The sequence below is a fragment of the Podarcis filfolensis genome (genome assembly GCF_964270895.1).
Source record: "Podarcis filfolensis genome assembly, chromosome: 15".
NCBI lineage: Eukaryota > Metazoa > Chordata > Lepidosauria > Squamata > Lacertidae > Podarcis > Podarcis filfolensis.
Window position 1 is genome coordinate 43,363,120 of NC_139618.1, and position 26,493 is coordinate 43,389,612.

Below are 26,493 nucleotides of genomic sequence, written 5' to 3' on the forward strand. Positions count from 1 at the left end.
AGCATCTGAACAGGAAAGGGCAAGGTCACATCACCAGACTCAGGATTAGAGGGGGCAGGTCTCAGAGGGGACTTAGCCATGTTCCCCACAAGATGGAAAGAAAACTGCCCATGCTGTTTGTTGGCAGAGCCATAAATATTATTTCAGAACTGCACACATTGCAAAACATAAAAACAGAAAACAAAGTCATCTGCGTAGGCCCTGCAGATGCTTCTGTTGAGATGCGGATGGCATAACCTGGATGTGAGTGTCAGTGATGGTTTGCTAATTTCTGAGTCCAGAAGAGAGCTACTAATAAAAACAAATTAACGAAAAAATATAAAATATATGACCTATTTGCCAGAGAACCCCTAATTTTGGAGTTTGCCCTGCTGGTTGCCACATATGATGCTTAACCTTAGAAGCTAGAAAAATGATCACAATCCAGTTTTCAGAGATTCTAAGTATAGGCTTTAACGTTTAATGGAAATTTAAATTTGTCTGTATCTGGGGGTTTTTTAAAGAGAGAGACTAAGATGAGTGAATAAAAAAATGAGTTGAATTTGGCCCAGTGCAGAGAGGTGTCCGTCTTGGTAGTGGAGCACAGAAGGGAGTTTTCTCTTGTCCCAATGCACTGCATGTTCATGTGGAACTTGGTGTTAAATATTCATAGATGGCTTTAATTTCAAAACATATGATTTATTAATTTTAGATCCAATGGTATTGATTGGCATGTTGTTGCTGTCACTGTTGTTTTAAATCGCTTTTTATCCATCTTGGCTTGGTAGCTACTCTGTTGGTATGAAAGTGGCTGATGAAAACCCATCCTCACTCTCCCTAGCTTGCAGGCCTGACTTAAACTGAGGAGTGAGCTTCCAAGGCATAAGAGCAAGCCCTGGTTAAAACTGGATAATAAATTTCTTACTTCATAGCCTGGAATTTAGCAACAGAACATCCAAGTACTTTTTGTTCAGATCACTAAGGAGATGAGGCAATTGGATTACAACTAACAGGGAACCAAAACAGAGCAATAGCCATCAGTGAAGCTGCTCAACATGATGTCCATACTTGAACCTAGAATCTAGATCACTGTTTCTCAAGCCTGGGACTCCAGGTGTTGTTAGATTACAATTCCCAGCATCCCTGGCTAGCAGGACCAGTGGCCAGGGATGATGGCAGTTGTGGGCTGGATCTAGACACATCAAAGAAGCGTTTCTGTTTAAAGCGTTGTAAATTTAAATAAGGAAAAGAGGTAGAGAACAGGAACTCCATGTCACCATCTCATGGCACAATCTTATATCAAACATACATTGCATATAAATCACTTTTTCTTTACTGGTCTAGCTGAGTCTGTAGTCCAACAACAGCTGGAGACCCAAGTTTGAGAATGGTCTAGACAGGCAAGCGTCTGTTGTGGCCCCAAGCTGCCTCAGATGGCCTCACCTACGTCACCTGCTTTCCCTTTCAGTGGTTCAACTTGGAGAGGAGTGAGGGTGAGGGTTCCGTGATTTCTAAGATGCAAAGAGCTGGGCAATGAGTGGAAGGAGAACAGGAAAGGCCTCAGCTGCAAGGCCTTCTAAGGGAGAATGAAGCACAATTTGTCCCATGCAGATTTTTTTGAGAAAGGCAGGAGCAACACTCAGAGGTGCCCTTAAAGGCTCATTACTGGAGAACCCCCACTTCTGGAGTAAGGCCTGCTGGGTTTTTTTGCATTCAATATGCAGCACACTGAGTTCCTGGAGGAGGGAAAACGGGATTCATATGCTCTGCAAAGCCTCTCCTACTAGCAGCATTCTTTTCCCTACAGGACATAACATTGTAGGGTTTCTGGCAAGAATGGAGTTCTCGGTTCAGTTCTCAGAGACTTGCACTGGCACATTCTTACCAATCCAGTTTGTTGAGAATTGATTACTCAGTTAAGGTATGGGGCAATTATTTATTTTAATGCAATCTCAATTACCTAAATCATTAAGATAATCAGATATCTGAATACAGATTGACATGGGAGCTACAGACTGAAGTATGTGGCATTTCTACTAGAGTTCAGACATAGGGGATTTCCCTTGCATATTCCTTTGTAGTGGCATGTACACACTGCATGCTAATAAGTGCTGAGTTCAGGTGTTTTCTTGTGCACACACAACATAATCCCCAAGTCATCCTTATTCCACACTACTTAATCAATCAAAAGCACATTCTGTAGGACGGTTATAATCCATTTTGTACCAAGAATGCTCTTCTCAAGCTGCCTGGCATAGCTCTTAAGTCTAGCACAGCCTGTCCTAGTGTGGTGCCCCCAACTGGCTGGAAGTTCCAAACATCTGGACGGTACCAGGTTAGGGAAGACTGATGGAGTAAATGAGCATTAACCTGAGAGAACGAGGTTCTCTCCTGAAATGTAAGAGAAGCCAGTTAGTCTATTTTTCATGTTTTGTTTCATGCGGAATAGTAGGCTTCACAAAATATGCAGTGCAGAGCAATCTGGCAATCTCTCCACAATATCTCTGTCTCACCAGAATCATGCTGTAGGCCTAGCAGTTTGCTCTTCTTCATCTCTGCATTTTAGGGGAGAATCACAGTTTCACAGTGTGTAAAACTTACCACTGAAATTTCCGCTGATCACATAAGGAATGACTCCATCTGGCCACACCCGCTCAAGGCGGGATGTGGCGGCCCGGCGGCTTCGAGGCTGCCCCCGCCCCTGCTTCCATCGCCTCCTCTGCTGCCTCCCGGGTCTCATACTGGTGCTGTTTGAGCTGTTCCCTTTGATGGAGACAATAAAGAGGTTCATGAGCACAGCTCTTTCCCATTTTGTGCAGGGAGAATCCCTCACCCAACTTTCGTTCATTGACTTCAGGGCAGAACTGGCACGCAAACCCCACGAGAAAGATAAGCTTGAGTGACCTCCCTATTCTTCCCAAATAGCTGCCTGGGTTTTATTTATTATTATTATTTTAAATAATATTTATTAAGTTTTCCAATTTAACAATCCAATAAATGCCACATTAAAGACATTCCGAATTATAAAATAATCAAACAGTCCAAATATTAAGCCAAATCATAAATCTTTGTTTGACTTCCCACGCTCTGAGGTCGGAGGATTGCCATCATCTCACATTTGTGCTGCTTTCTTAATTAGTCCAGGTGGTTCCCATAAATCAATCCAATGTTAATCCTTGGTTCGTTTTCACAGCCTCTGAGTTTGTCCAGCAAGCGAGTTATATCAAAACAGTATGTTTCTGTGTGGGTGTTTATTTTCTTCTGTGTCTTTCACTTTTGCTTCTTCATGCCAGTTGTTATTCAATACAACACGTCCCAAAATGGAGGAAATCTGGCTTTCTGCCAATTGTTTCAGGCATATTTCCAAACCCTTCCGTTTTGTCTCATACCAGAACAGATAAGCCTGTACTTTACCTAGGAGCCTCAATTCCCATCTTCCACTCTTAACAGTCCATCAGAATTAATTGCAAGTTCATAAGTCTTTCCCACACAGTTAATAACTCACTCAAAGCATGCCTGTTAATTACGGTAAGTCCAAATTATCATCTTAAATTATCATCAGGAGTTTGCTCGCTCATGGCGGCGACTTTGGAGAGTTGCTGAAGAGATGCATGGTGTTTTCCAGTCAGCGCCCCCTGCCCCCTCATTCCTACCGGATTGGGGGCAGGTGTTGGGCGATCTGTGGGTGAAGCTGCCCACCCGGCCCGGGGGGGGGGCTGGAAGGATGATTACTCACATTTCATCCTCAAAATATCCCATGCGAAATGGCAGAGATGTAACCAACAGCAAGCCAACCATGGCTGACCAAACCGGAAGTCTCAATGGCTGCCTGGGTTTTAAGTGCATTGAACTGCTTTGCTAATGCTTCTATTAAGATGCAGATCTCAGTTAACCACGATGTAAGTCCTGTTGAGTGAAAGAAACCACTAACCCTCTCACTACTTGTTCACCCTCCTTTCCCTCTGGCCCAGAAAAAAAGTGATGCGTACAGACAGTAGATGATGCCACTTGCTTGCTCATTGGTTCTCTGTCTGGCAAACAGTGATGAGGAAGATGAGCATCAGCAAGCTCTGCGGCTAATGGCAAAGAGTAACTAGACCCACGGGGGGGGGGTCATGCTGGGGGTCCTGGAGAGTGTCTTGCCAAAGGGCCCACCGAAACTTGGAGCTGGCACTACATTCCTTATCAACCAATAGTCTAATGCCATTTTTCATGTGTCTAAAGACCCCTGCTGCCTGCCAAGTTAGGCTGCGACACTAGATTAAAGATTGGGCTGTTGTTTCATATCAATCAGTGAACTTCAGTTTTTCCCTCCGAGTTCATTTTCTCTCCTACTTCTCCTTATCCCCCCTCAGAATCCCACTTTTTGCTTTCTCCTCATTCTCCTGAGACACTCCTTTTTCCTCCAAATTTGTTTTCAGGGGGCAAGACAAGATGGGCCACTACTTACCACACCTGCTATTTATGCAAACAAGCTTGAACGGTGCCACATCTAGTTTGCCCCACAGGCTCCTGCCTCTTCTCTTGGGGGTTTCTGTTTGCTCCACTCAACCAGCCACTGCTAGGGAGGCCTTTCACTGCCCAGCCCCTCTGTGACAGAAAGGCAGGCAAGCCAATCATTGCCCAAAGCTTCTTGAGCATCACTGCTTCTGCCACCACCACCAAGTCTCTTAGTAATTTATTAGATAGCTAGTGACATCACAACTCTTACCACACAAATTGAATCCTATGCATTTTCTTAAACCACTCTTTGTCCAAAAATGCTGACTCCTTGGTGTGTCTTATACAGCCATTTTCCATTTTTGTAGGTTAGGTATTTATTGTGGTCTTCAAATCGGAACCAGTGAAGGTGGTGGAGGTCCTGTGTGAGTGTCTGGAGGTGGTTGGAGGATGGATGGCGGCTAACAGATTGAGGTTGAATCCTGACAAGACAGAAGTACTGTTTTTGGGGGACAGGAGACGGGCGGGTGTGGAGGACTCCCTGGTCCTGAATGGGGTAACTGTGCACCTGAAGGACCAGGTGTGCAGCCTGGGAGTCATTCTGGAGTCACAGCTGTCCATGAAGGTGCAGGTCAATTCTGTGTCCAGGGCAGCTGTTTACCAGCTCCATCTGGTACACAGGCTGAGACCCTTTCTGCCCGCAGACTGTCTCGCCAGAGTGGTGCATGCTCTGGTTATCTCTCGCTTGGACTACTGCCATGCGCTCTATGTGGGGCTACCTTTGAAGGTGACCCGAAACTACAACTAATCCAGAATGCGGCAGCTAGACTGGTGACTGGGAGCGGCCACCGAGACCATATAACACCAGTCTTGAAAGACCTACACTGGCTCCCAGTACGTTTCCGAGCACAATTCAAAGTGTTGGTGCTGACCTTTTGAAGCCCTAAATGGCCTCGGTCCAGTATTCCTGAAGGAGCATCTCCACCTCCATTGTTCTGCCCAGATACTGAGTCCAGCGCCGAGGGCCTTCTGGTGGTTCCCTCACTGCGAGAAGCCAAGTTACAGTGAACCAGGCACGAGGGCCTTCTCGGTAGTGGCACCCGCCCTGTGGAACGCCCTCCCACCAGATGTCAAAGAGAAAAATAACTACCAAACTTTTAGAAGACATCTGAAGGCAGCCCTGTTTAGGGAAGTGTTTAATGTTTAATAGGTTATTGTATTATAGTGTTTTGTTGGAAGCCGCCCAGAGTGGCTGGGGAAACCCAGCCAGATGGGCGGGGCATAAATAATAAATTATTATTATTATTATTATTATTATTATTATTATTATTATTATTATTATTATTGGTATGAAGCCATGGAAAACCCAGGTGGCAGAAGGCAGGTTGGTTGCTTAAACTGTTTTGCCTGCTGTCATGTCAAGAAAACAGGCCATTGCATCTTTTTCTTCTAGTGGATGGTATTAAGGCAGCTGCAAGACATGGCTAGTTTATTCAGATGCAATGCATATTTGACTGTGAAAAAGCAGTTTTCCCTCCAAAGCTTTGGCTGGTTTTGTTAACGCAAGAGCAGAAGAAGTGCAAGGGTTTATGCCAAGATCTTTGTCTCCAAATTGTCTGGAATGCTCTCTATCAGTCAAGCTGCCGCCACAGCCTATAGAAAGCCTATTACCTGGCAGGAGAACCTACCCCAAAGGCCCAGGGAGGAGGGCCCAGTGATCTGGCAAGGAGAAACTCAAAGCTAGGCTTTGTACATGCCAAACATGAGCAAGGAGTATCCAAGGCCTCCCTGCACTCCTCACAACATGAACCAGGTCCTTTTCACTGCCTCTTTGCCATGAAAAGTGGGGCTGGGTGATGGGGAGGGCCCAATCTGCACCAGAAAGGACACAACGCCCACGGAGGCTTCACGGTCACATTTTGGTCCTCCCAAATGAGGACAAAATAGTGAGTTGCCAACCAACATTCCAAGTCAAATAACAAAATCCAGGTGTGCCAGATTTGACTGAAACTCTGGACACTTTCTTCAGATACACTCTAAAATTCGGGGGGGGGGGGTTAAAAACAAACCCCAATACCTGAATAGCTTATGTTTTTAGTGAGCAATTTTGTTGGAATTAAATAGTGTTGCTGCCTATATAACATCCTCCAGTCTTTCATCCCTTTCTCTTGAGGAGATTATCCCACAGTTAAACAAATGTCACTGTCAAGGAGATTTCATTTAAAAAACCACCCTGGGTAATAAATCTTCCAGTTGTTCCCTCTCTGCTAAAGAAATGCAGACAGTTACATGGGTGTTCTTGAGGATGGCTGAGAAGCAGACCCATGTGAACCCAGTTACCTTTGTCCTGTGCCTGATGAACCTGGATCCTGTCAATATTATCCATGGACCTGAGCCAGGCTGGCTGCACCCTCTTCCAGGCTCTCCCAAAGTAACAGCAGCTGAGCTAACAGTGGTCTCCTGACCCTTGACTTTCAACAGAAGCATGATGAATATAATGCAACCCTATAACACTTTCTTTATCTTTGCTGCACTGACTTTCCTCATCTCCATTCAGTCTCATTTTAGAAATCCTTTAGCTAAGACTACAGTGAAAACTAAAATGAGTCTACAGAATGGAAGAAACAGAAATCAGGTTTGGAAATGGAGCATCACAAAGCACATCCCAGCTGTCAACTACTGAATTCACAGGAAAGGCCTCCTGAGTTCTGCCTTCTGGAAAAAGGGTTAGTTTGCACAATCAGCAGAATCAAGTAGCAAAGTTTTTTTTCTAGACTGTCCCCAAAAGAAAATGAATTAGATACCATTTGCAAAATGGGTTTTAACGCAACAAAAACAAATCCGTATTTTCCATCCTGTGCAACTCACCTGTTGCAAGTGTAGCAGATACATTTTTGAAATACATGTGGTGAGACTATAGAAAACTTTAGAAATTCTTTCACGGTGGTTCAGAAATAATCTGCATAATGAAAATTGCACAGTCCAGTTCAGTTACAATTCTGCTATATCTAAAAATTCTGGTTAAATTTGAAATACAAATAAACAGGGTCAACCTACCCAGCAGCTGTTTTATGCACACAGTAGGGCAGCCTAATAATGGGTCAACATGTAGGACACTCTATGCCACTTTGGGGTCTCTTTTGTAGAAGCGCCTGGGACCGTTGTGCATATATTTGTTGCTTTCAATAAGACTCATGGGGACCATGCGGCCTAAACAGATGTGAAGGTATAACATGTGTTGGTAGATCAGTGCTAGAAGTGTGCCAAAGTTCCCTGCATGGGTGTGGGGAAGGGGAATCTTAAGCACACCCTGAACAATAAGTGTGGGTTAGGGTTTTGGAGAGTGTGGTGGGTCACTCCTTTGCTTAACAATATAAAATGTTAATATGCAAACTAGCTGACAATAATTGACAGTAACTGGTGGGTGTAAGCTGCCCAGAGTGGCTGGGGAAACCCAGCCAGCTGGGCAGGGCATCACCATCACCATCACCATCATCATCATGTGGGTGGGAGATGGGGGTCCCTCACCTCCTCTTCCTCGCTTGAACAGTCAGTAACCCTGAGGCAAGATGCCTACTTCAATGGGCAATTACCAGTTCACAGAGTTTTCAGTCAGTTCTGAAACCATTATAATGACTGTAAACATTACTATTATTTTTGAAAAGCTAAAGAACCAGACTGAGAATAGCTAAAAACTTGAAAGTGAGAACTGAAGCGAAACTGTACAAATGATGAGTAATCCAAACTAGTACTGAGAATCAGATTCTACCCCGGGCCGTGTGTCAAGACATGCTATCCAAGTTCCAGTACAATAAGTCTGCTCATTTGCTACCAGAAACACGGAAGTCACAGGTTTGTCTCTGTGTGTGCATTGTCTGAGTCCTTGTTGTATGGAGATGTGGAACTGTACCTGAGGAGTTAGTGGCAGTTCTCTCAATGGTGTGCCGTGTGAGATCCACAACCCGATCCACCTGGAACATCTTGAGGTCTTCTTCGTCCAAGGCAATGTCTCCTAAAAAGGCAGCTGTGGAGGGTGGAGAGAGAGAGAACTTGTGAGGAAGAAGTACAGTTCTGGTTGCTTTGTCTAGACCTTGAAGGAATGTGTGTTGTTGTTTTTATGGATGGGAAAGCAGGACACATTCGCCCGCTTTGCATGTGATTTGTGTGAGAAACACCACGGTCACCAAGGGGAAGGGGGGGAAGGGGACCAGTATGGGGAAGCAGGAAACAAAAGACCTCAAATGCACATTAGAAACAGTTTATTGAGGCAAAGACAATGTGTTTTTGAGGGTTTTCCCCCTAGTGTAACTGAGGTTATGCACACACTTGACTGTTAATGTGCTGATGGATTTCACAGATCTGGGATAGCTCAGTCAGTAGAGCATGTGATACTTAATCTCAGGGTTGTGGGTTCGAGGTCCATGTTGGGCAAAAGATTTCCTGCACTGCAGGGGGCTGCACTAGATGACTCTCATGGTCCCTTCCAACTCTACAATTCTATGATCCCAGTTTTGCACAAACCTGCCCTATATATAGTGTGTCATTGGAAGCATGAGGGCTGTTGCAGCTGTGCACCTTTAACTTTTTTAAAAAATTGAAATACAAGAGCAGTTCTGTGCCGAATAGCCATTAGAAAGGGTTTGATTGTCTTAATTTATATAGTTCATCTATGCTGAAGATCAGGACGCAGGTGGTGCTGTGGGTTAAACCACAGAGCCTAGGACTTGCCGATCAGAAGGTCGGCGGTTCGAATCCCTGCGACAGGGTGAGCTCCTGTTGCTCGGTCCCTGCTCCTGCCCACCTAGCAGTTTGAAAGCACGTCAAAGTGCAAGTAGATAAATAGATACTGCTCCAGCGGGAAGGTAAACGGCGTTTCCTTGCGCTGCTCTGGTTCGCCAGAAGCGGCTTAGTCATGCTGGCCACATTACCCGCAAGCTGTACAGTGGCTCCCTCGGCCAGTAAAGTGAGATGAGCGCCGCAACCCCAGAGTCGGTCACGACTGGACCTAATGGTCAGGGGTCCCTTTACCTTTATCTATGCTGAAGATCTGTCCTTTCCATTTGCACTTTTGTGCACGTTCAACCAGACAAGCACTTTCAACTGAACACTTTCTCACTGTTTCACATTCACACTAGTGTTCAATGTTCAATGGGGTGTTTACAATTTATTTACGGCTATTAGCCCATAAATTCAATGGGGTGTATTTGTACTGTGTGCCCCCTCAGCTAGTACTTCTCCATCCTCCCTCAGTTCCAGAAACCTGAGCTCCATTGTAGGCAAGGGCACAGGTATTTGTTTATCTGTGTACACAGCCAATTTGTTTAATTTGTTGAGATTGATTTTTTTCAATATATCAGACTTGCAGAAAACAGCAGAAGCCCACTGAAGAGCACCTCATCAAAACCCCAGCCTTGAAGACTTTTGTCTTGTTCTCTGATTTTACTTTTTAAACTTGCTAATTCAGCATATTCCATCAATTTCCATTCTCTTTCGTAGATACTGTAGCCTCCTGCCATTTGGGGGCATAGTACTCTCGCTGCCGTAGTTGCATATAGAAACAAATTCCTTTGATTCTTTGCTCCATCTGATCCAGTTATCCCTAAAAGAAAAGCTTCTGGTCTTTTGGGGAGAGTCCTCTTCAAAAAACATTTCATTGTGTATCATCTCCCCAAATCCCTGAGTTACTCTGCAAGTCCACCACATGTGGTAAAATGTACCTCACTTTCTTCTTCTTTCTTCTTCTTAGTAAATAATGATGTTTGATACACAATCATCTTGGCAGCAAATTGTAATAAACCTACACTGATAAAAGACAACAGGAAGCATCTACTAGCATGCACACTGAGCAGTGCAAACAGTGCACATGCAAGTCAGGAGTAGAATGCGACAGCTGTAAACTGGTCAGACTTTAATTCCCCCAAGACCCCTGCAAAGTCCCTGAATATCGCAATCTGTTTCTGTCTTTTGCTTGAAGCAGCATCTGATAACTCTCCATGCTACTTTTGGATAAGAGAATTCCAAAATAAAGCCTGAAGAAATGTATTACTAATATCTTTGTCCCGTTAATAGAATGTGATACAGCTTCAAAAGAAGAGCACCAAAAACCTTCATTAACTGAACTGACTTTTTTGCAGCTGTATCACATTTGTGGCTCAGGCATCCTGTGATCAACCAGGATCTGCAGATCTCCGTCCTCCTTCTGCTGCTCCCAGCCCAGCAGTCTCTAACCAGTAAGAAAAAAATGCATGATTAATCCCCAAATGCATGACCTTACAGTTTATACTATTCCATTTCATTCCATTTCTATGACTCTAGTTCATGAGGTCATCTGCTTTTCCCTGCAGAATTCCTAGATCTTTATTGTATTAAAATATTTTCTAAATTTTGTTTTTCCAGATTTCATCAACACACTTCTACTTCCGTCCACAGACTGTTTGCTAAAATGTAAATAAAGTAGTCCTGGGACCAGTCCCTACTGAACTTAAATTAGTTAATTCTTTCTAACTTTAAAACTTGCTTATAGCATAAAACTCTTGTCATTTTACCTTTAGTTAGTTTCTGTAGGGCCTGGATCGCGTTTCCCTGTTTAAATAGTAACATTAATATTGTGTGGTATAAAATGCTTTACTGAAATCCAGGCATATTGTATGTATCAATTACAACTCCTCTCTGTCCAGTGAATAGCTCTCATATAAAAAAGGATGAAACCATGATCTTGTGTCCTGCATCTTCAAGGAAACCACACTACTATATGTCACATTAGGTAGTTTTTTTTTTATTCCTTTAGTATTTATTTCAGAGACTTGCTTTAAGGGATATAGTTTAAGTCCTGTATGTTTGGGGAGGGGTCCATAGTGTTGGGATCTTGACCAAAGTCCAGGCCTTTTCCCTGAATTCTGAAAATCACTTTGAAAAACACAACTACTATTTACAGAGAAATAAATGAAGGCACACTTGTTGCTTAAGAATTGTACTAGCTATATTTTAAACATGCTGTCTAATATTACTGCTTCCATTTGTTCTCTAGGGCAGTGTACTATGGCCACTGGCAATGTTGAGTTCTACCCCAGAGTTCTACCCTAGTTTCAACTGCGGGGTGCTCTGGTAGGTTGGGTTTTCAATGGATAACTAAGCCATCCAATCATTTGTGTCTTGCCGTCTTCAAAGAAATTCAGGGCAGCAGACATGTACCTTGTACTCTCACAACAACCCTGCAACCTGAGCAGATATCTGAACTCACTTCTCCCTAGATCAGAGCTTTCCAAACTTTTCATGTTGGTGACATACTTTTTAGACATGTATCGTTTTGTGACACAGTAATTCAGTTTTACTAGCAAACCAGAGGTTAAACTAACCCTTTTCCAGCCCCGGGAGGAACATTTGCGTGACACACCTACACACTGCAGCCAATTCACTAATGTGGTGCGACAAACCGTTTGGAAAGCTCTGCCCTAGATTAAGACCACTTGCTACAGAATGCATTGTCCAGATTTGCTTTCCCTCCTACCACCTCCATATTAAGAGGGATCTAATAAGACAGACCACTGGAAAATATAAATGCTATAGCCTCCCGCCACCAATTCCCAACCTGCCCAGAAGGATACTTTGATACCATTATCAAATGCTGCAGAGAGATTCGGGATAATTATTAAATTTACACTCCCCCTGTCCTCCTCCTCCTCCTTCATCACGACAACCAAGGCAATTTCAGGCTCTGCAGAGCAGTGAAGCTTCAGTTTCAGGTTCCCGTGACTGCACAATGGCCTGCCAACAACTTCTAAATCTTATTTCCACAACCCAAAGTGCTTTTCAAAAATAAAAATCAATGCTGATAGTTTTTCCCCAATGTAGACATTCCAGATAATGAATGCTATCCTGAGCAATATCATCAGGGATGCAAGGAATGTAGACAATATAGCTCAAGGTCTCTTTATGTAGGGGTTTCGTCTCAAAGACTGGGATGAATTGGCTTTATCATCAGATGGTGGGTGTGTGGAGGGTGTGTGGAGTAGCTAATCTAGGGGTAATATTTGCTCTCTCCTTTTGAGAGCTTGGTTCTTCCAACCCTCAGGATGAGGTGAGGAATAAAACTTTCGCTTCAGCAAAGCTACACCTTCGAAAGAATGCCAGAGCCCCATCCTTCTCATCTGCCTTTATATGAGAGCACAATGCATGCAGGGAGGCAGCTGCCATGACTGATAGTGCCTGAGTAACCCCATCAGCTCACTGGCTCTGCTGGCAGCTACAGTGTTTGAACATCTGGCTCCCAGAAAGACTGCTTAGAGATCTTTTTTTAAAAAAATTACTACACAAATTGTTTTAACCTTGAACTTCTTTTGCAAATTCCCTTTCTAGTACACCCTCCTATTTTTCTCTCTGCACACACATGCTGCTGAGCCAATCTGAGCTCATACAGCCAAGGGATACTCAAATAACCTCCTATTCATCTGCCACACAAAGTATCAAAACCATATGGTCTAGCTGAAAGAAATGGATAACAAGCCCTGCTCCCTGGGAGAGAACCTGGACTCAGTTCCCTCCTCCCATAGCCCAATTCAGGGACACTTCCCCACTCTAGGCAACTAATACCAGAGGACTCAAAGTTCAGAGTGTGTATGCAAAGGTCCACATTCTGCAGTCAGCAACACTGAATTCTGTAATCAAAATAACACATGTTCCCATTTGCTCCCCCCTCCCAATCTACAAGTTGTGTCATTTTAATACTTGAAGCATGTCTGTGTAACTCTGGTGGGCCAATCTCAGAAGTCTAAGCTTTGCCTGAGCTCACAACCCACTGGAGGAGGCTGCTGGTGAGCCTGATGCTCACAGGTGCCATTCCCTACACTTAAAACCTCTCAACTCTCCCTTGGCAACTGAGGGTGAAACAGGACTCCTTAACTAATCCAGCTGGGGCTGCCAGCTGCTGGTTTCAAATCTGGATACATAAAATATTTAATATCTGCAAAAGCATGTTTGCATGCTTTATTCTGCTAATTTTCTCTTTCAAAGAATTTTACCTAATAAGATATTCCCAAACATAGTGCCCATGCAGACAGATGCATGAAAGGAAACTCTAAGACCTAATCCAAAGAGGATGGTGCATGGATGCCACAATGGATAAAGGAGTGTGTCATGTTCTTTGTGTTAGAAGTGTATATCGAAAAAGCATGCCATGTCTCCACACAGGCATCCTGGGGACAGCAAACACGCTGGGCTGATCAGCAGACTCTGCATGTGCTTTGCCATTTAAAAGTTCCTTGAGGGAACAAAGAGACAACCACCAGCCAGAACTTTGCACAGAGCAAAATCATACAATGGGAATAAAGGCTATGTGGCAAAGCAATCCTGGAATGTGACACATGAGGATCCTTGGCGCACAGAATGGAAACATCTGCAGTCAGTGAGTGAAAGCAGGCAGAAAGAGGCCTCTTGGTGCCCAGCTTCCAAAATGGACCAATTGCATCCCAAATTCATAGTGATTTGTTGGAAGCAGCACAGCTCCTACTCAGCATCTCCACCACCTTCCCCCTCCTTTTCTGACCCAGCTTGGTGACCCCTGGAGTGACGGCCCCCTGTGACAAAAGGGTGGCACCTTATTCCGACATGTGGGGCAAATAACACAATTGCCAAATGCAAAGAATGTACAAGTGGGTTCGCCTTTATTAGCTCCACTTTTGTAACCATATATCAAGAGCCACCTATATCACCTTGTACAGCTTCTTGAAGGATGTATATAAAGGCATCTTTAATATCCTTTCTAGCACCTAGGCTTATTTCCTCCATCCCCAGGAAGTTGTATGAGATGCCTATTTGACACTGCAATTCCCACTGCAGAGCACATTAGACAGGATGCAGCTGAATCATGCTCCCTAACTCTGAAACACAGCTGCTTCCAGTTGGAAAGACCTGGCTGTTGAACAGGGCCAGGCTGGGCTCAAGACATGTCCAGTCCCTCTGATGAACTCAGGGGATGCGTCTCCTGGGAGTTCTGTTGAGCAAGCGCACTAAAATTAACAGGAGATGTGCAAGAGCACTACTAGAGTGTCATTTTTCATACAACAGGATGGTCAGACCCTATAAAATAGGCTTGTTTAATTAATTACTTATTTCATCAAGGAGACTCAAGGTAGCTAACAAACAGTATTAAAACTGGAATAAAAACAAAAGCTTGAAGATATGTGGAAATAAAATTACAGTATCTAACCTGTTTAACGAATTTCAGCAGCACAAAAGTAACACAGAACTGAGCAAGCAAGAATTATATAATTAACCAAGAGCCTTCTTTAAAAGTCAGGTCTTTGCCAACTGCCTGAAGCAACATAGCGGAGGAGAAGTGCCTCTGTCTGACCCCAACCTTGCCTCTTGAGGTTGAGGGATTTGGAGCAGGACACCAGCTCCTTCTTGCAAAGGAACCTAGAGAAGATGCCAGCTCTTAAGGTGCCATCTAAAGGTAAAGACCACCTTGAAACAAGCCTGAAAACTAATAGGGAGCAAATGAAATAATGTAAAGCTGGAGTTAAAAAATCCACAATCTGGCTGCAGAATACTGTGCTAAATGAAGTTCCCAAACACTTTTCAAGGGCTGCCTCACATAGAACATATTAACTTAGGTCTGCTGTTGTCAAGAGGGGCTGTAGACAGTGTACCAACCAAAGCTGGAAAAAGACACCCTTTGCCACTGAAGCCGCCTGCATGTCCAACAGGAGCGCCAAAAGGAGTACTCCCAAACTAGGTGCAGTGGCTGATCTTTCAAGAGGAGTGCAACCCCATCCACAACTGGCTACAAACACAACTCTGAGTCACATGGTCCACCTACCAATAATCCTTCCATGTTGGCTGGATTAAGTTCCAGTGTACTGCACCCCAGCCAGTCCTTTGCAGCTATCAAACAGCGGTTTGGCCTTTCAACTGCCTTCTTAGAACCCAAATCTTAGATGACCTCCCCAGATCCCCAGAAGAGAATAGGGGACAAGATGGAGCCTTGTGAAACTCCATTGGGAAAGGCCATTGAGGAAACCAGCAGTCCCCCAGAGCACTTTCTAGAGCCTCTCTCAGGAATGAATGGACAGTTTAACACCATGCCCCCAGTTCCCATCCCTTCAACATGACCCAGAAGGACACCTTTGTCTATGTTATCAAACCAACAGGGTGACACTTCCCCTACCATCTACCAGCACAGATCACAGAGTGACCAGAGCAGGCCAAAATCCAAACTGGAATGGATAATTGTTTCCATCGCTGTGGTCCATGCACACTCCCCAAATGGGTATTAGACATGGAGTGATAGTCGGGCAAGTCTGAGGGGTGCAAAGAAAACAGGCCATTTCATTGCCTCTTAAGACGGAGGGTGTGAAGCCCTCTCTAAGCAAGGCATTTCTTACACAGGCTGTGTGCATAAGCCTGACTATTGATTTTATCAGCCAGGATGGGCAGAGATCAAGACCACAGGTCAGTGAACGTACTTCTCCAAAGGTTTTGTCCACTTCCTCAGGGCCAACAAGCTGAAAGGTATCCAGTAAAAAAGGACAAACCTATTCCCTATTTTCCCATGGAGCCTCTACGGACAAACAACAGCCCAGGTCAGGGTAGATTCAAGTTATTTTATTGGCAGAGAGCTTTGCAAACAAAGTGCTTTGCAAAGCAAGTTTCTGTGGCCTCATATAACTCTTTTCGATGACCATGAAGTTAAAAAGATCCTTCACAATATAAAATAGCTCTGCTGTATATCACTGAGCAGATACAGCAATGGAGGGAAATTTAGCAGTCTTTGTCACCATCATTGCCACAGAATACCTTCAATAACGAGCTCTTAACTGTGTTCTGTCACTCAGCGCAAATCTTCCTCAGCTATCATTGTAGCCTTTCCCTCTCTCATTTATTGAGCTTCTAGGTCCTCAATAAACCATGAGTGGGTAGGTGTGCTAGTGGTCCCATCAGAGGGAAAAGGGTGCTTAGGACTTATTGTGCCAATTGCCTGAGTCATTTCTGTGTTCCACAGACTGGCCAGAGCACTGGTGGAACTGCCAAACCATGGCAGTTGGGAAATACCCGAGCCATCAGGAATCTCTTTGAATCCATCCGTCTCCAGGGGCAGATTTCCCTTAATTGGCACCCCAATCCTGTAGAGTTGGACAGCTGAGCAGAACCTAACTTTATCAGGCAATGATCTGACCATGGCAACAGATGCACATTGAGCTCCCCCCACCTTCAGTTCATGGCCACCATGCCCAAAGCAAAAGGTGAGGTTAAGCTAATGTCCTGCAAAATGAGAAGGTCCAGATACTGCTTGAGTTGCCATTAAGGCCATGAAGTCCAGAGTTGCTCCAGGAAGGATATCTTTCACATGAAGACTGAAGACACCCAGGACAACAAAAGCTGGGGGACTCAAATGCTGCCAGAGATTACCTCTGTCAGTTCAGGCACGGAAACTGTTAGAAAGCAGGGTAGGTAGTACAGTAGCAAAATCCCGATCTTGGTCTGGATATGAAACTTCACATGCAGGCATCCAAACCCAGTAGATTGCAGGCCAGGACCACGCGCAAGGGAGACAACCAGCAATGGCAATGCTGCCACCCTGCTTGCTGGGCCTGTGCTGCTGCACCACCAAGTAAACTTGGTGGGCCCAACTCAGAAAGATAAAAACATTCCCTCTCTCACATATCCACGCAGACTCAATGGTTCAAAACAAGCCAGTGTGATCATCCAGGAGTAAAGCTGAGGTAATAGCAGATTTCCCTTTCACTAACACCTGGAATTAAAAAGCACAATGGAGCCAATGGAGAACTGACATGGCATAGCTGAGGACCACATTTGGACAGAGGCATGAGTGAAGGTCTAGCCCCCCTGGGATGCCTCTATCCTTGTCTTCTCACCTGGATCCAGATGGGGGTGGTGGCAGTTATTGCAGCCATTGGAAAGCTCACTCCAAGTTTGCAGTGAGGTAGTTGCCCACAGGTCATGCCCAGCTTTGACAGTGAGCCTGAGAACATTTGCCTGTAGCCAGTTTGGCGGGGCTGCTGCATGTGCTTAATAGACTTCAAAGCATTCGTAAGCCCAGGGCAGAGATAAGCTAAATTAAAGAGGAGACTTTGGGAAGACTTCCTGTTCCCAAAAGGAGCAATATGGGAAGCATAATTGCGTGGTCATGCTTATGTGGCAAAAGAATGAGAAGATTCACAGAAGACTGAATTTTTTTCATAATGAAAATAACTCCTTAATAATCTGAAAAAGGGGATTCATGGAAGTGAAAAGAGAGACTATTCAAGGAGGGGTAAATGTGTCATGAGAAAGGCAAAAGTCACCAATAAGCTGCAACTAGCTGGAGTGGGGGGAGGGGAAAGACTAGACAACAGTTCCCAGCATCCCTAAACTGCAGGCTTGACATTGTAAACCCCCCCCCCCCGCAGCTTGTCATTGTGTGCTAATTAGGGACTGATTTATCACAACTCTGGTAAGTCAGTCAAGCCAGCTTCATAACCCAAGGTTTGAAACTGGTTTGCTTTGCAACTGACCAGAGTTTGTGACAAACTAAGATCACGCCACTCACTACAAGTGGAGAAGAGGGGAAATTAACAATAATTCTGACCAAATCCTCCTTCTGGCGAGGAAGTCAAGAGCCTGAGGTTCTACTTGGGTTTCTTCCAGCTTGTATATGTAGCACTAAACCATGTTTTAGCATTAGGTACAAACGCAGCCAGATTATACTTGCCAAAAGGCTCTTTTTTGTGTGTTTGCAGCAGCAGCAGACTAGCACAGCTATCCCTGAGTTTGCCAGAGCAGGAGATCTGAACATGGTCAAGTAAGGATAGGGACAGAGCGGATAAGGCTACAGCAGGATGGAAAAATACTGATGTCTGCATCCTGTGAAATAGGACCACAACAGTGGCTAGAAAGTGCATCATAACCCATAGCAAGGAAGCATCTAATGAACTTGCCATATTGTTCCTGACCAGCTTGGGCCCCCAGGCTCCCCGAAACAGTGCCTTGTTCTGCTCAGACCAGCCCATTTACTGAAGTTGTTGTCACTCGGCAGAGGTACGTCTGACCCCATGGAAGGCCTTGTCTGAGGTGCTGCCACATTGTGGAGCAACCTTCTACAGTGTGCAAATGTTTTGCAAGCTGGTAAAAACATACCTGTTCACACAAACATTCTGGGGCACTGATCCGCACTACCAGCTCTACTGAATTTTGGATAGCTGACTGTTTCCCTGATCGGTCTGTGAATGATTTTAAGCAAGCAAGCAAGCGAGCAAATGTTGGCCAGACGGAAGGAGAGAGCAATCAGTTTTTCTGTGATTTCACTCATGTGGAACTGGCACCTGGTGCAGAATTTGGATCCTCATAATTAGCAGCTTTCTAGTCCTCATGGCTCTGGAGAAACACTTGAGGATTCGCAGACTGTCTCCACTAAAGGTTGGAACTTTTTTGCACGAGTCGAATATTCTGGAGATGTGCTCTGCATCCTGCTCTCCACACCACTGGTCCCCCTATGCAGGCATCCATCCTGGTTTGCCCCCCGTGCATGAGTCTCTTAGAACTCTAAAAGATTAATTTAGAATAAAGATGGCTCATGCAAAATAAGCAAACCTTCTTGACAATGGTGTGTGGTGAATTTTCTTTGCAGGGCTAGAATTAGGGCTAGTTGCCAGGTGAAACCTGCCAAGAGCAAGGAAGGGGGCTCAGCAGGAGCTTGGCAGGGCTCTAGCAAGGGCAGCCTGCACAGAGCACCCCTCGCCATGCCAAAAAAGGCTGGACTCAGGCTGCCTCTACTCCTTGCCCTTCCCTCCTATAGCCCTGCCCAACACCTTCTTTCCCACACAGGTGATACGCTGCCCAACCACCCAGCCTGCCCTCTCCCCTCCCCCCCCATACAGGCTCCTCACCTACCTCACTGCATGCACACGCATGGGAGAGGAGTGGAGTGAAATGCCCCCCCACTTCCCTAACCTTCAACATTTATCCATTGAAAATAGGGATTCCATATTCCAAAATAGTAATTTTACTATTTATACCCCACCCATCTGACTGGATTGCCCCAGCTATTCAGGGGGGCTTCCAACATACATAAAAACATAAGAAAACATTAAGAAAACTTCCCTATGCCGGGCTGCCTTCATGTGGCTCGGGGGTCGGATAACTCCAACATTTCTCTAATGAAAATAGGGACAACCTACCATACCCTCCAATATCTATCTGGTGAAAATAGTGACATCCTAAGGAAAAGCAGGACATTCTAGGATCAAATTAGTAACTGGGATGACGTCTGTAAATCTGGGGGTGTGCCTGGGTCTGCAGTTCCCTCAGGAATATGTGTGGGCACCCTATTGCTGCTCCCCACTTCCTTCCTTCCCAACCTACCTTCCGGGTGCCTGACCGTTTGCTAGAGAGGCTGGGGGTGATGGGTGGGTGGAGAATTCAAACACCCTGCCCCATCACTCCTGGGAGAAGGAAGGCAGGAAAACCCAACACATTTGGAGCTCTTAAGTGCGCCACAATCAATAGCAAGGAGATCTTTGGATAAATGTCTACTTTTGAAATGATTCACACATCTAGGGAAGGGGCCCTAAAATTACACTAGCAAGCGCCATTTCAGTCCAGGAGATATCAGAGTGCTTGTTACTGGATAAATGTTTGAGGAGCTGCACTTTGGGTAAAACATAAAATGTAACACAACAGATGTTGAAAAGTGATGGTCAATGTATCAGTGCTGCTTTGTCAAAGAAAGACCCCCTTTCAAAATGTTATTTAAAGCTACGCTCCTAACCACACTTTCTAGAGGCTAGATCTGGAAGAAAATTTAAGCCAAAAGAAAGGAGTGCTACTGTTTCTATTATTTGCATCAAAGTGGGCTATAATTTGAGGGGCTTGGTGTCTCCCTCATGCCAGTCCCTGCTTAGCTGAATTTTGACACTTTTGTCCTTCATGCAGCCAAATTAGAAGGAGGCTGTGAGCATTAAGAAAATGGCAGCAGGGAGAACAGGACAAGATGGAAAGAGGGAACAACCATCAAGCAGAAGAAGCTCTGAGAGTTCAGGCACGGGCCTCTTTCCATGGAATTATTAAGCCATGAAAGTGCCCAAGGTCTGAACCCTCTCTCCCTTATTTAGACAGTTTAAAAACTCTTCTTTGAAGGCATCCGCAAAAACCACACTGCCATTCCCCTCCCCACCATCCAAGAAAAGCGGTGAGGCGCGTGAAGCAGGGAAGGCTCCTCTTGAGTGGACTCGGGGAAAGGGCTTCCTTCCTTTGCCCTCTGAACATCCTGCACCATGCCCCTGCCAGGTCTCTCGCTCTGGGTTTTTTTTGCTTCCGCACACCAGTCAAAATGCGGTCGTGTTTGTCTGTTTTGGGTGTTTGTTGTGTGTGGAGGCAAAGGACCTGCCCCTGGGAGCAGGCATGACCCCGACCACACATGGGCACACAAGCACCAGAAGCTGCCTTGGCCACTGGCAGGGCTTTTTTCAGGCGGAACTCACTGGAACTTAGTTCTGGCCCCTCTCAGGTGGGCGCCATTGCCATTATAAGAGAACACGGGAAGTGTTCATGGGGAGTTCCGGCACCTCTTTTTCTAGAAAAATAGCACCGGCTCTGGGAACATTTAGGGGACTAGCCTGCCCCCCTCCCGATCCACTGACCGCAACCTACTGATTCCTGAACTGTAACATATATTTTTGTGTGGCAGAAATGGAGCATTCTGGGTGAAACATGATGGCACTGAATGTGGAACAGCTTTGTGTCTGGATCTATAATAGGCAAAATAAGCAAGTGACCATTGCATCCCACAGCTTCTGTGCAGTGCGCCACTGGCCATGCATACACAGAGGAAAGGGGGAAGCCAACGCACTAAATGAGGATCAATGTTGCATTTGTAGCCAAAACTCATAAATAAAGAAAATGCGAAGAAAGCACATAAGGTGGGGGGAGGGAGAGCCAAGAGTGAATTTATAGCGTGTGTAAGAAAGCTGAATGACCAAACTGGGAATAGCGCGGAAGAAATTCAGAATATCTGTGAAGCTTAACCCTCCATTGACTGGAAGAGAATCTGCACTGTGGCTGCTTTGTACTTTCAGCATCTGAAGATGTGTGGTTAAATAGGACTTTTAAAATAAAACAATAATTACAGCCTGCTTTTTAGAGACGACACAATTTCAACAATGAGTTGGACAGCTTCACATTTTATAGTGCTACTGATCTCTTTTAAAATGGATAATCAGAAAATGAAAATGACCACTAAGCAGAAGAAGCTCTGAGAAAGCTGCATGGTATTTTCATAGATCCAGAGGGGCTCCTGCCTTGCGCAGAAGGGCGACAACCAGAATGTGTTATTCTCTGTGGAAATGGCACGGTTGGTCTCTCGGCCACCTCTCAATTCTTCAGGGTCAACTCCCAAGGAAAGGGCTTTTAAATAGTGCTGTCCTCTTTTTACTATCTCTATTTAGAATCATAGAATCATAGAATCATAGAGTTGGAAGAGACCACAAGGGCCATCGAGTCCAACCCCCTGCCAAGCAGGAAACGCCATCAGAGCACTCCTGACATATGGTTGTCAAGCCTCTGCTTAAAGACCTCCAAAGAAGGAGACTCCACCACACTCCTTGGCAGCAAATTCCACTGTCGAGCAGCTCTTACTGTCAGGAAGTTCTTCCTAATGTTTAGGTGGAATCTTCTTTCTTGTAGTTTGGATCCATTGCTCCGTGTCCGCTTCTCTGGAGCAGCAGAAAACAACCTTTCTCCCTCCTCTATGTGACATCCTTTTATATATTTGAACATGGCTATCATATCACCCCTTAACCTCCTCTTCTCCAGGCTAAACATGCCCAGCTCCCTTAGCCATTCCTCATAAGGCATCGTTTCCAGGCCTTTGACCATTTTGGTTGCCCTCCTCTGGACACGTTCCAGTTTGTCAGTGTCCTTCTTGAACTGTGGTGCCCAGAACTGGACACAGTACTCCAGGTGAGGTCTGACCAGAGCAGAATACAGTGGCACTATTACTTCCCTTGATCTAGATGCTATACTCCTATTGATGCAGCCCAGAATTGCATTGGCTTTTTTAGCTGCCGCGTCACACTGTTGGTTCATGTCAAGTTTGTGGTCAACCAAGACTCCTAGATCCTTTTCACATGTACTGCTCTCAAGCCAGGTGTCACCCATCTTGTATTTGTGCCTCTCATTTTTTTTGCCCAAGTGCAATACTTTACATTTCTCCCTGTTAAAATTCATCTTGTTTGTTTTGGCCCAGTTCTCTAATCTGTCAAGGTCATTTTGAAGTGTGATCCTGTCCTCTGGGGTGTTAGCCACCCCTCCCAGTTTGGTGTCATCTGCAAATTTGATCAGGATGCCCTTGAGTCCATCAGCCAAGTCGTTGATAAAGATGTTGAATAAGACCGGGCCCAAGACAGAACCCTGTGGCACCCCACTAGTCACTCTTCTCCAGGATGAAGAGGAACCATTGATGAGCACCCTTTGGGTTCGGTCAGTCAGCCAGTTACAAATCCACTGAGTGGTAGCATAGTCAAGACCGCATTTTACCAGCTTCTTTACAAGAATATCATGGGGCACCTTGTCAAATGCCTTGCTGAAATCAAGGTAGGCTACATCCACTGCGTTCCCTTCATCTACCAGGCTTGTAATTCTGTCAAAAAACGAGATCAGGTTCGTCTGACATGACTTATTTTTCAGAAATCCATGCTGACTATTGGTGATCACAGCATTCCTTTCTATGTGCTCACAGACTGTTTGCTTAATGATCTGCTCCAGAATCTTCCCTGGTATTGATGTCAGACTGACTAGGCGGTAATTATTTGGGTCCTCTCTTTTCCCCTTTTTGAAAATAGGGACAACATTTGCCTTCCTCCAGTCTGCCGGGACTTCGCCTGTTCTCCAGGAATTCTCAAAGATGACTGCCAGTGGTTCTGAGATCACATCTGCCAGTTCTTTTAATACTCTTGGATGCAGTTCATCTGGCCCTGGAGACTTGAATACATCTAAACTAGCCAAGTATTCTTGTACTATCTCCTTAGTTATTCTGGGCTGTATTTCCTCTGCTGAATCATTTGCTCCAAATTCTTCAGGTCGGGCATTGTTTTCTTTATCGGAGAAGACTGAGGCAAAGACGGCATTGAGGAGTTCAGCCCTTTCTGTGTCCCCTGTTTGCATTTCACCATCTTCTCCTCTGAGTGACCCCACTGTTTCTTTGTTCTTCCTTTTGCTACGAGCATACCCATAAAAGCCTTTTTTGTTGCTTTTAACCTCTCTAGCAAGCCTGAGTTCATTCTGTGCTTTAGCTTTTCTGACTTTGTGTCTACACGTGCTGGCTATTTGTTTGAATTCCTCTTTGGTGGTTTCCCCCCTTTTCCATTTTTTGTACACATCCTTTTTTAATCTTAACTCAGTTCAAAGTTCTTTAGATAGCCACCCTGGCTTCTTTAGGCACCTTCCATGTTTCCGTCTCATTGGTATTGCCTGAAGTTGTGCTTTTACTATCTCCCTCTTAACAAACTCCCAGCCATCATGAACTCCCTTTCCTTTTAGTATTACTGTCCATGGGATCTCACCCAGCACTTCCCTAAGTTTTATGAAGTCGGCTTTCTTAAAGTCAAGAAATTGAGTCCTAGTATGCTTGGCAATATCAATACTCTGATAAGCTCCTCCCACAGCTAATCACCTGCCTCAACAGAAACCCTGCCCCCTCTGACCTTTGCACAGGGAGAGCAGCTAATCAGCCACAAAGAAACACACACAGAAGAAAACCCTTTTTGCTCTTTCTTCAGCTCCTGCCCTGCAAGCTCAGTCGGTGTAGATAGGACTCAGTTAGAGGCACCGGTGGCCAGATTCGGGATAAGGCAGCTTCCTGTGTCTTCATGCTTGCAGGATGTTTAGACATCTTTCTCTTAATCATGGGTTCACCCCACACTTAAGTGAATTTCCCCAGAAAGTTTGTGGGTTTTTTTAGTGGATTTGTTGCACTAGACTAGAGCAACAGAGCACTTTAATCCACATAATTACACAACGTAAGTTTCTTCTATGGGCTTGAATCCTGCCCACTTTAATCCACATAATTACACAACGTAAGTTTCTTCTATGGGCTTGAATCCTGCCCACAAAATAGTGTCCATTTGGAGACACCCTCAGGAGACAACTTTCTAGCAAAATACACACAGATTTTTACTCCATCATGATCGTTTCTCTGCATATCTTTCTCTATGAAGGATTTGAAGGATTTTGTTCACCCTTGGGCACTCCTTCCTAGACAAATTTGACCCTGCTGTAGAAAAAGCAGCGACGATGGGACTACAGACTACTTCAAAAGTTAGGTACCGAGTCTCCCGTGAATCGAAAACTTGGGCTTCAGTCCTAACCCCACTTAGCTGGAAGTAAGCCCTGCTGGATTAAAATGCTTAATCCTGATCAGACATGATTAGACTTGTGTTATTGGTTTTCATATAGAAACTCCAATATATCTAATTGTTGAGCAGGAATATGGACCTTTCAGGGCTGCTCAGGATACTGGCAGTGCCAGTGGCACCTTATGTTTGCTCTTGCTTGCCATGGACGCTGTTGTGATTTGGGGCTCATCCACGCATCCGTTGGCTTCAGTGCTTTCCCCTAGGAAAACTCGCAGTGTAGTGCTGAATTGGAGAAAACGGCAGCCGGGTTTTCAGTGGATTGTCGTCTGTTCTGCTTTATGGCCCTGCTTGCTGGTTTCCCAAAAGAGGCATCTGATGGGCGCCTGTGAGAACAGGGTGCTGCACTAGATGGGCAAATTCGCCTGATCCGGATTCAGGGCTCTTCTTATGTTCTTATGCTCACATAGCAAAGCATGGAATGGGGGATAACCTGGATAGTTTTAGAAGTGGATTGGACAGATTCATGGCGCATAAGTCTATCCATGGCTTGTAGCCATGATGTCTGTGCTCGGCCTCCGTGGTCAGAGGCCGCTGATGAAGGCAATGACTAGAAATGGTGCAGCAAGACTTTTTAAAGCATGGAGTGGGGCAGGGGGAGGAGCATTTATGCTCCACTTCAGGCAGCACAATGTATTGGATCAACACTATGGCTTACATATGGCAGACCTGAGCACGGTGTTACATATTACAATCTATTTAGGAAAATATGTAGCCCATTCTGTAACCACAGATAAATGTGTAAATCCAAACTTGCTTCAGCCTGTCTGCCTGGAGGTAACATGTCTCATACAAGGAAGGCTCAGTGATGCAAATGTCAGTTGTTGGGAATTCAGATTGAGGTGTCCTAAACACAACAGATATAAGCCAAACCCATCAATTACATGTAAGAACTTAGGATCGTAGCTGTAAGAAAGCCTAGCCCAGTAACCTCACAAGCTATTCCTCGTCAGTTGCACGTTCTTTATGCCAGTGCAAATAATTTGCATAATAATGAGCACAACATCATTGCCTAGGGATCCCAGGGGGCTGTGCTGGGAGGCTGCGTGTGAGTGTGCCTTAGGGATGCGTCTCCCACTTCTCCCACATCCTGGTTCCTCTCATTCGCCCAGTCTGGGCTCTTCTGCTAACCCTGTTCCTTGCAGGGCCTTTCTTTTCTTTCTTTCTTTCTTTCTTTCTTTCTTTCTTTCTTTCTTTCTTTCTTTTCTTTTCTTACTGTGGGGGGGGGGGGAGAGAAGTGGGGTGCAGTTTGAAGTCCATATTGTGATAACGGTTTCATAATTTTTGACCTGGCGAATCGGGGCGGGGGGGGGAGGCTAAGCAAAAATCATGATGTAGGAAAAACCATGAAGCCAGCCAATGCCTTTGCACAGCTCCATCCTTAGTTCATACATTGTGGTATATCACTATATCACAATGGTGACATATTGTGATGTTGAAAAGTAGATATCACCCAGCCCTAGCCCTTATAACATAGACAATGGAAACATGGGATATTTCCAACTATGTTCTACTCAGAGTAGATACACTGAAATTAATGGACCTAATTTAGTAATGTCCACTGATTTCAATGGGTCTGTTGTGGATGCAACTCACAATAATATTATCCTTTTGCCTGTGGATGGTTGTGAATAGAAAATATGGTTAGCAACATGATTTGTACCTTAGTCCA

At 44.9% G+C, this 26,493-nt stretch overlaps 1 protein-coding gene across 3 annotated transcripts in view; it reads right to left on the reverse strand.

Moving 5' to 3' along the window:
* Positions 1–26,493, reverse strand: part of BMP1 (bone morphogenetic protein 1) — a 153,292-nt gene that overhangs the window by 78,528 nt on the left and 48,271 nt on the right. For 2 of the 3 annotated variants that reach the window (XR_014542081.1, XM_083588417.1), the window contains exons 2-3: positions 8,330–8,443; positions 2,581–2,742 (exon numbers count right to left, since the gene is read on the reverse strand). Coding sequence is in view for 2 of the 3 variants with exons in the window: in XM_083588417.1 (XP_083444543.1) it covers positions 2,581–2,742; positions 8,330–8,443 (276 nt within the window). In the remaining variant the exon portion in view is untranslated. Of the gene's footprint in view, positions 1–2,580; positions 2,743–7,287; positions 7,379–8,329; positions 8,444–26,493 lie in introns of those variants that run through there. The other variant, XM_083588418.1, reaches the window with a different exon arrangement.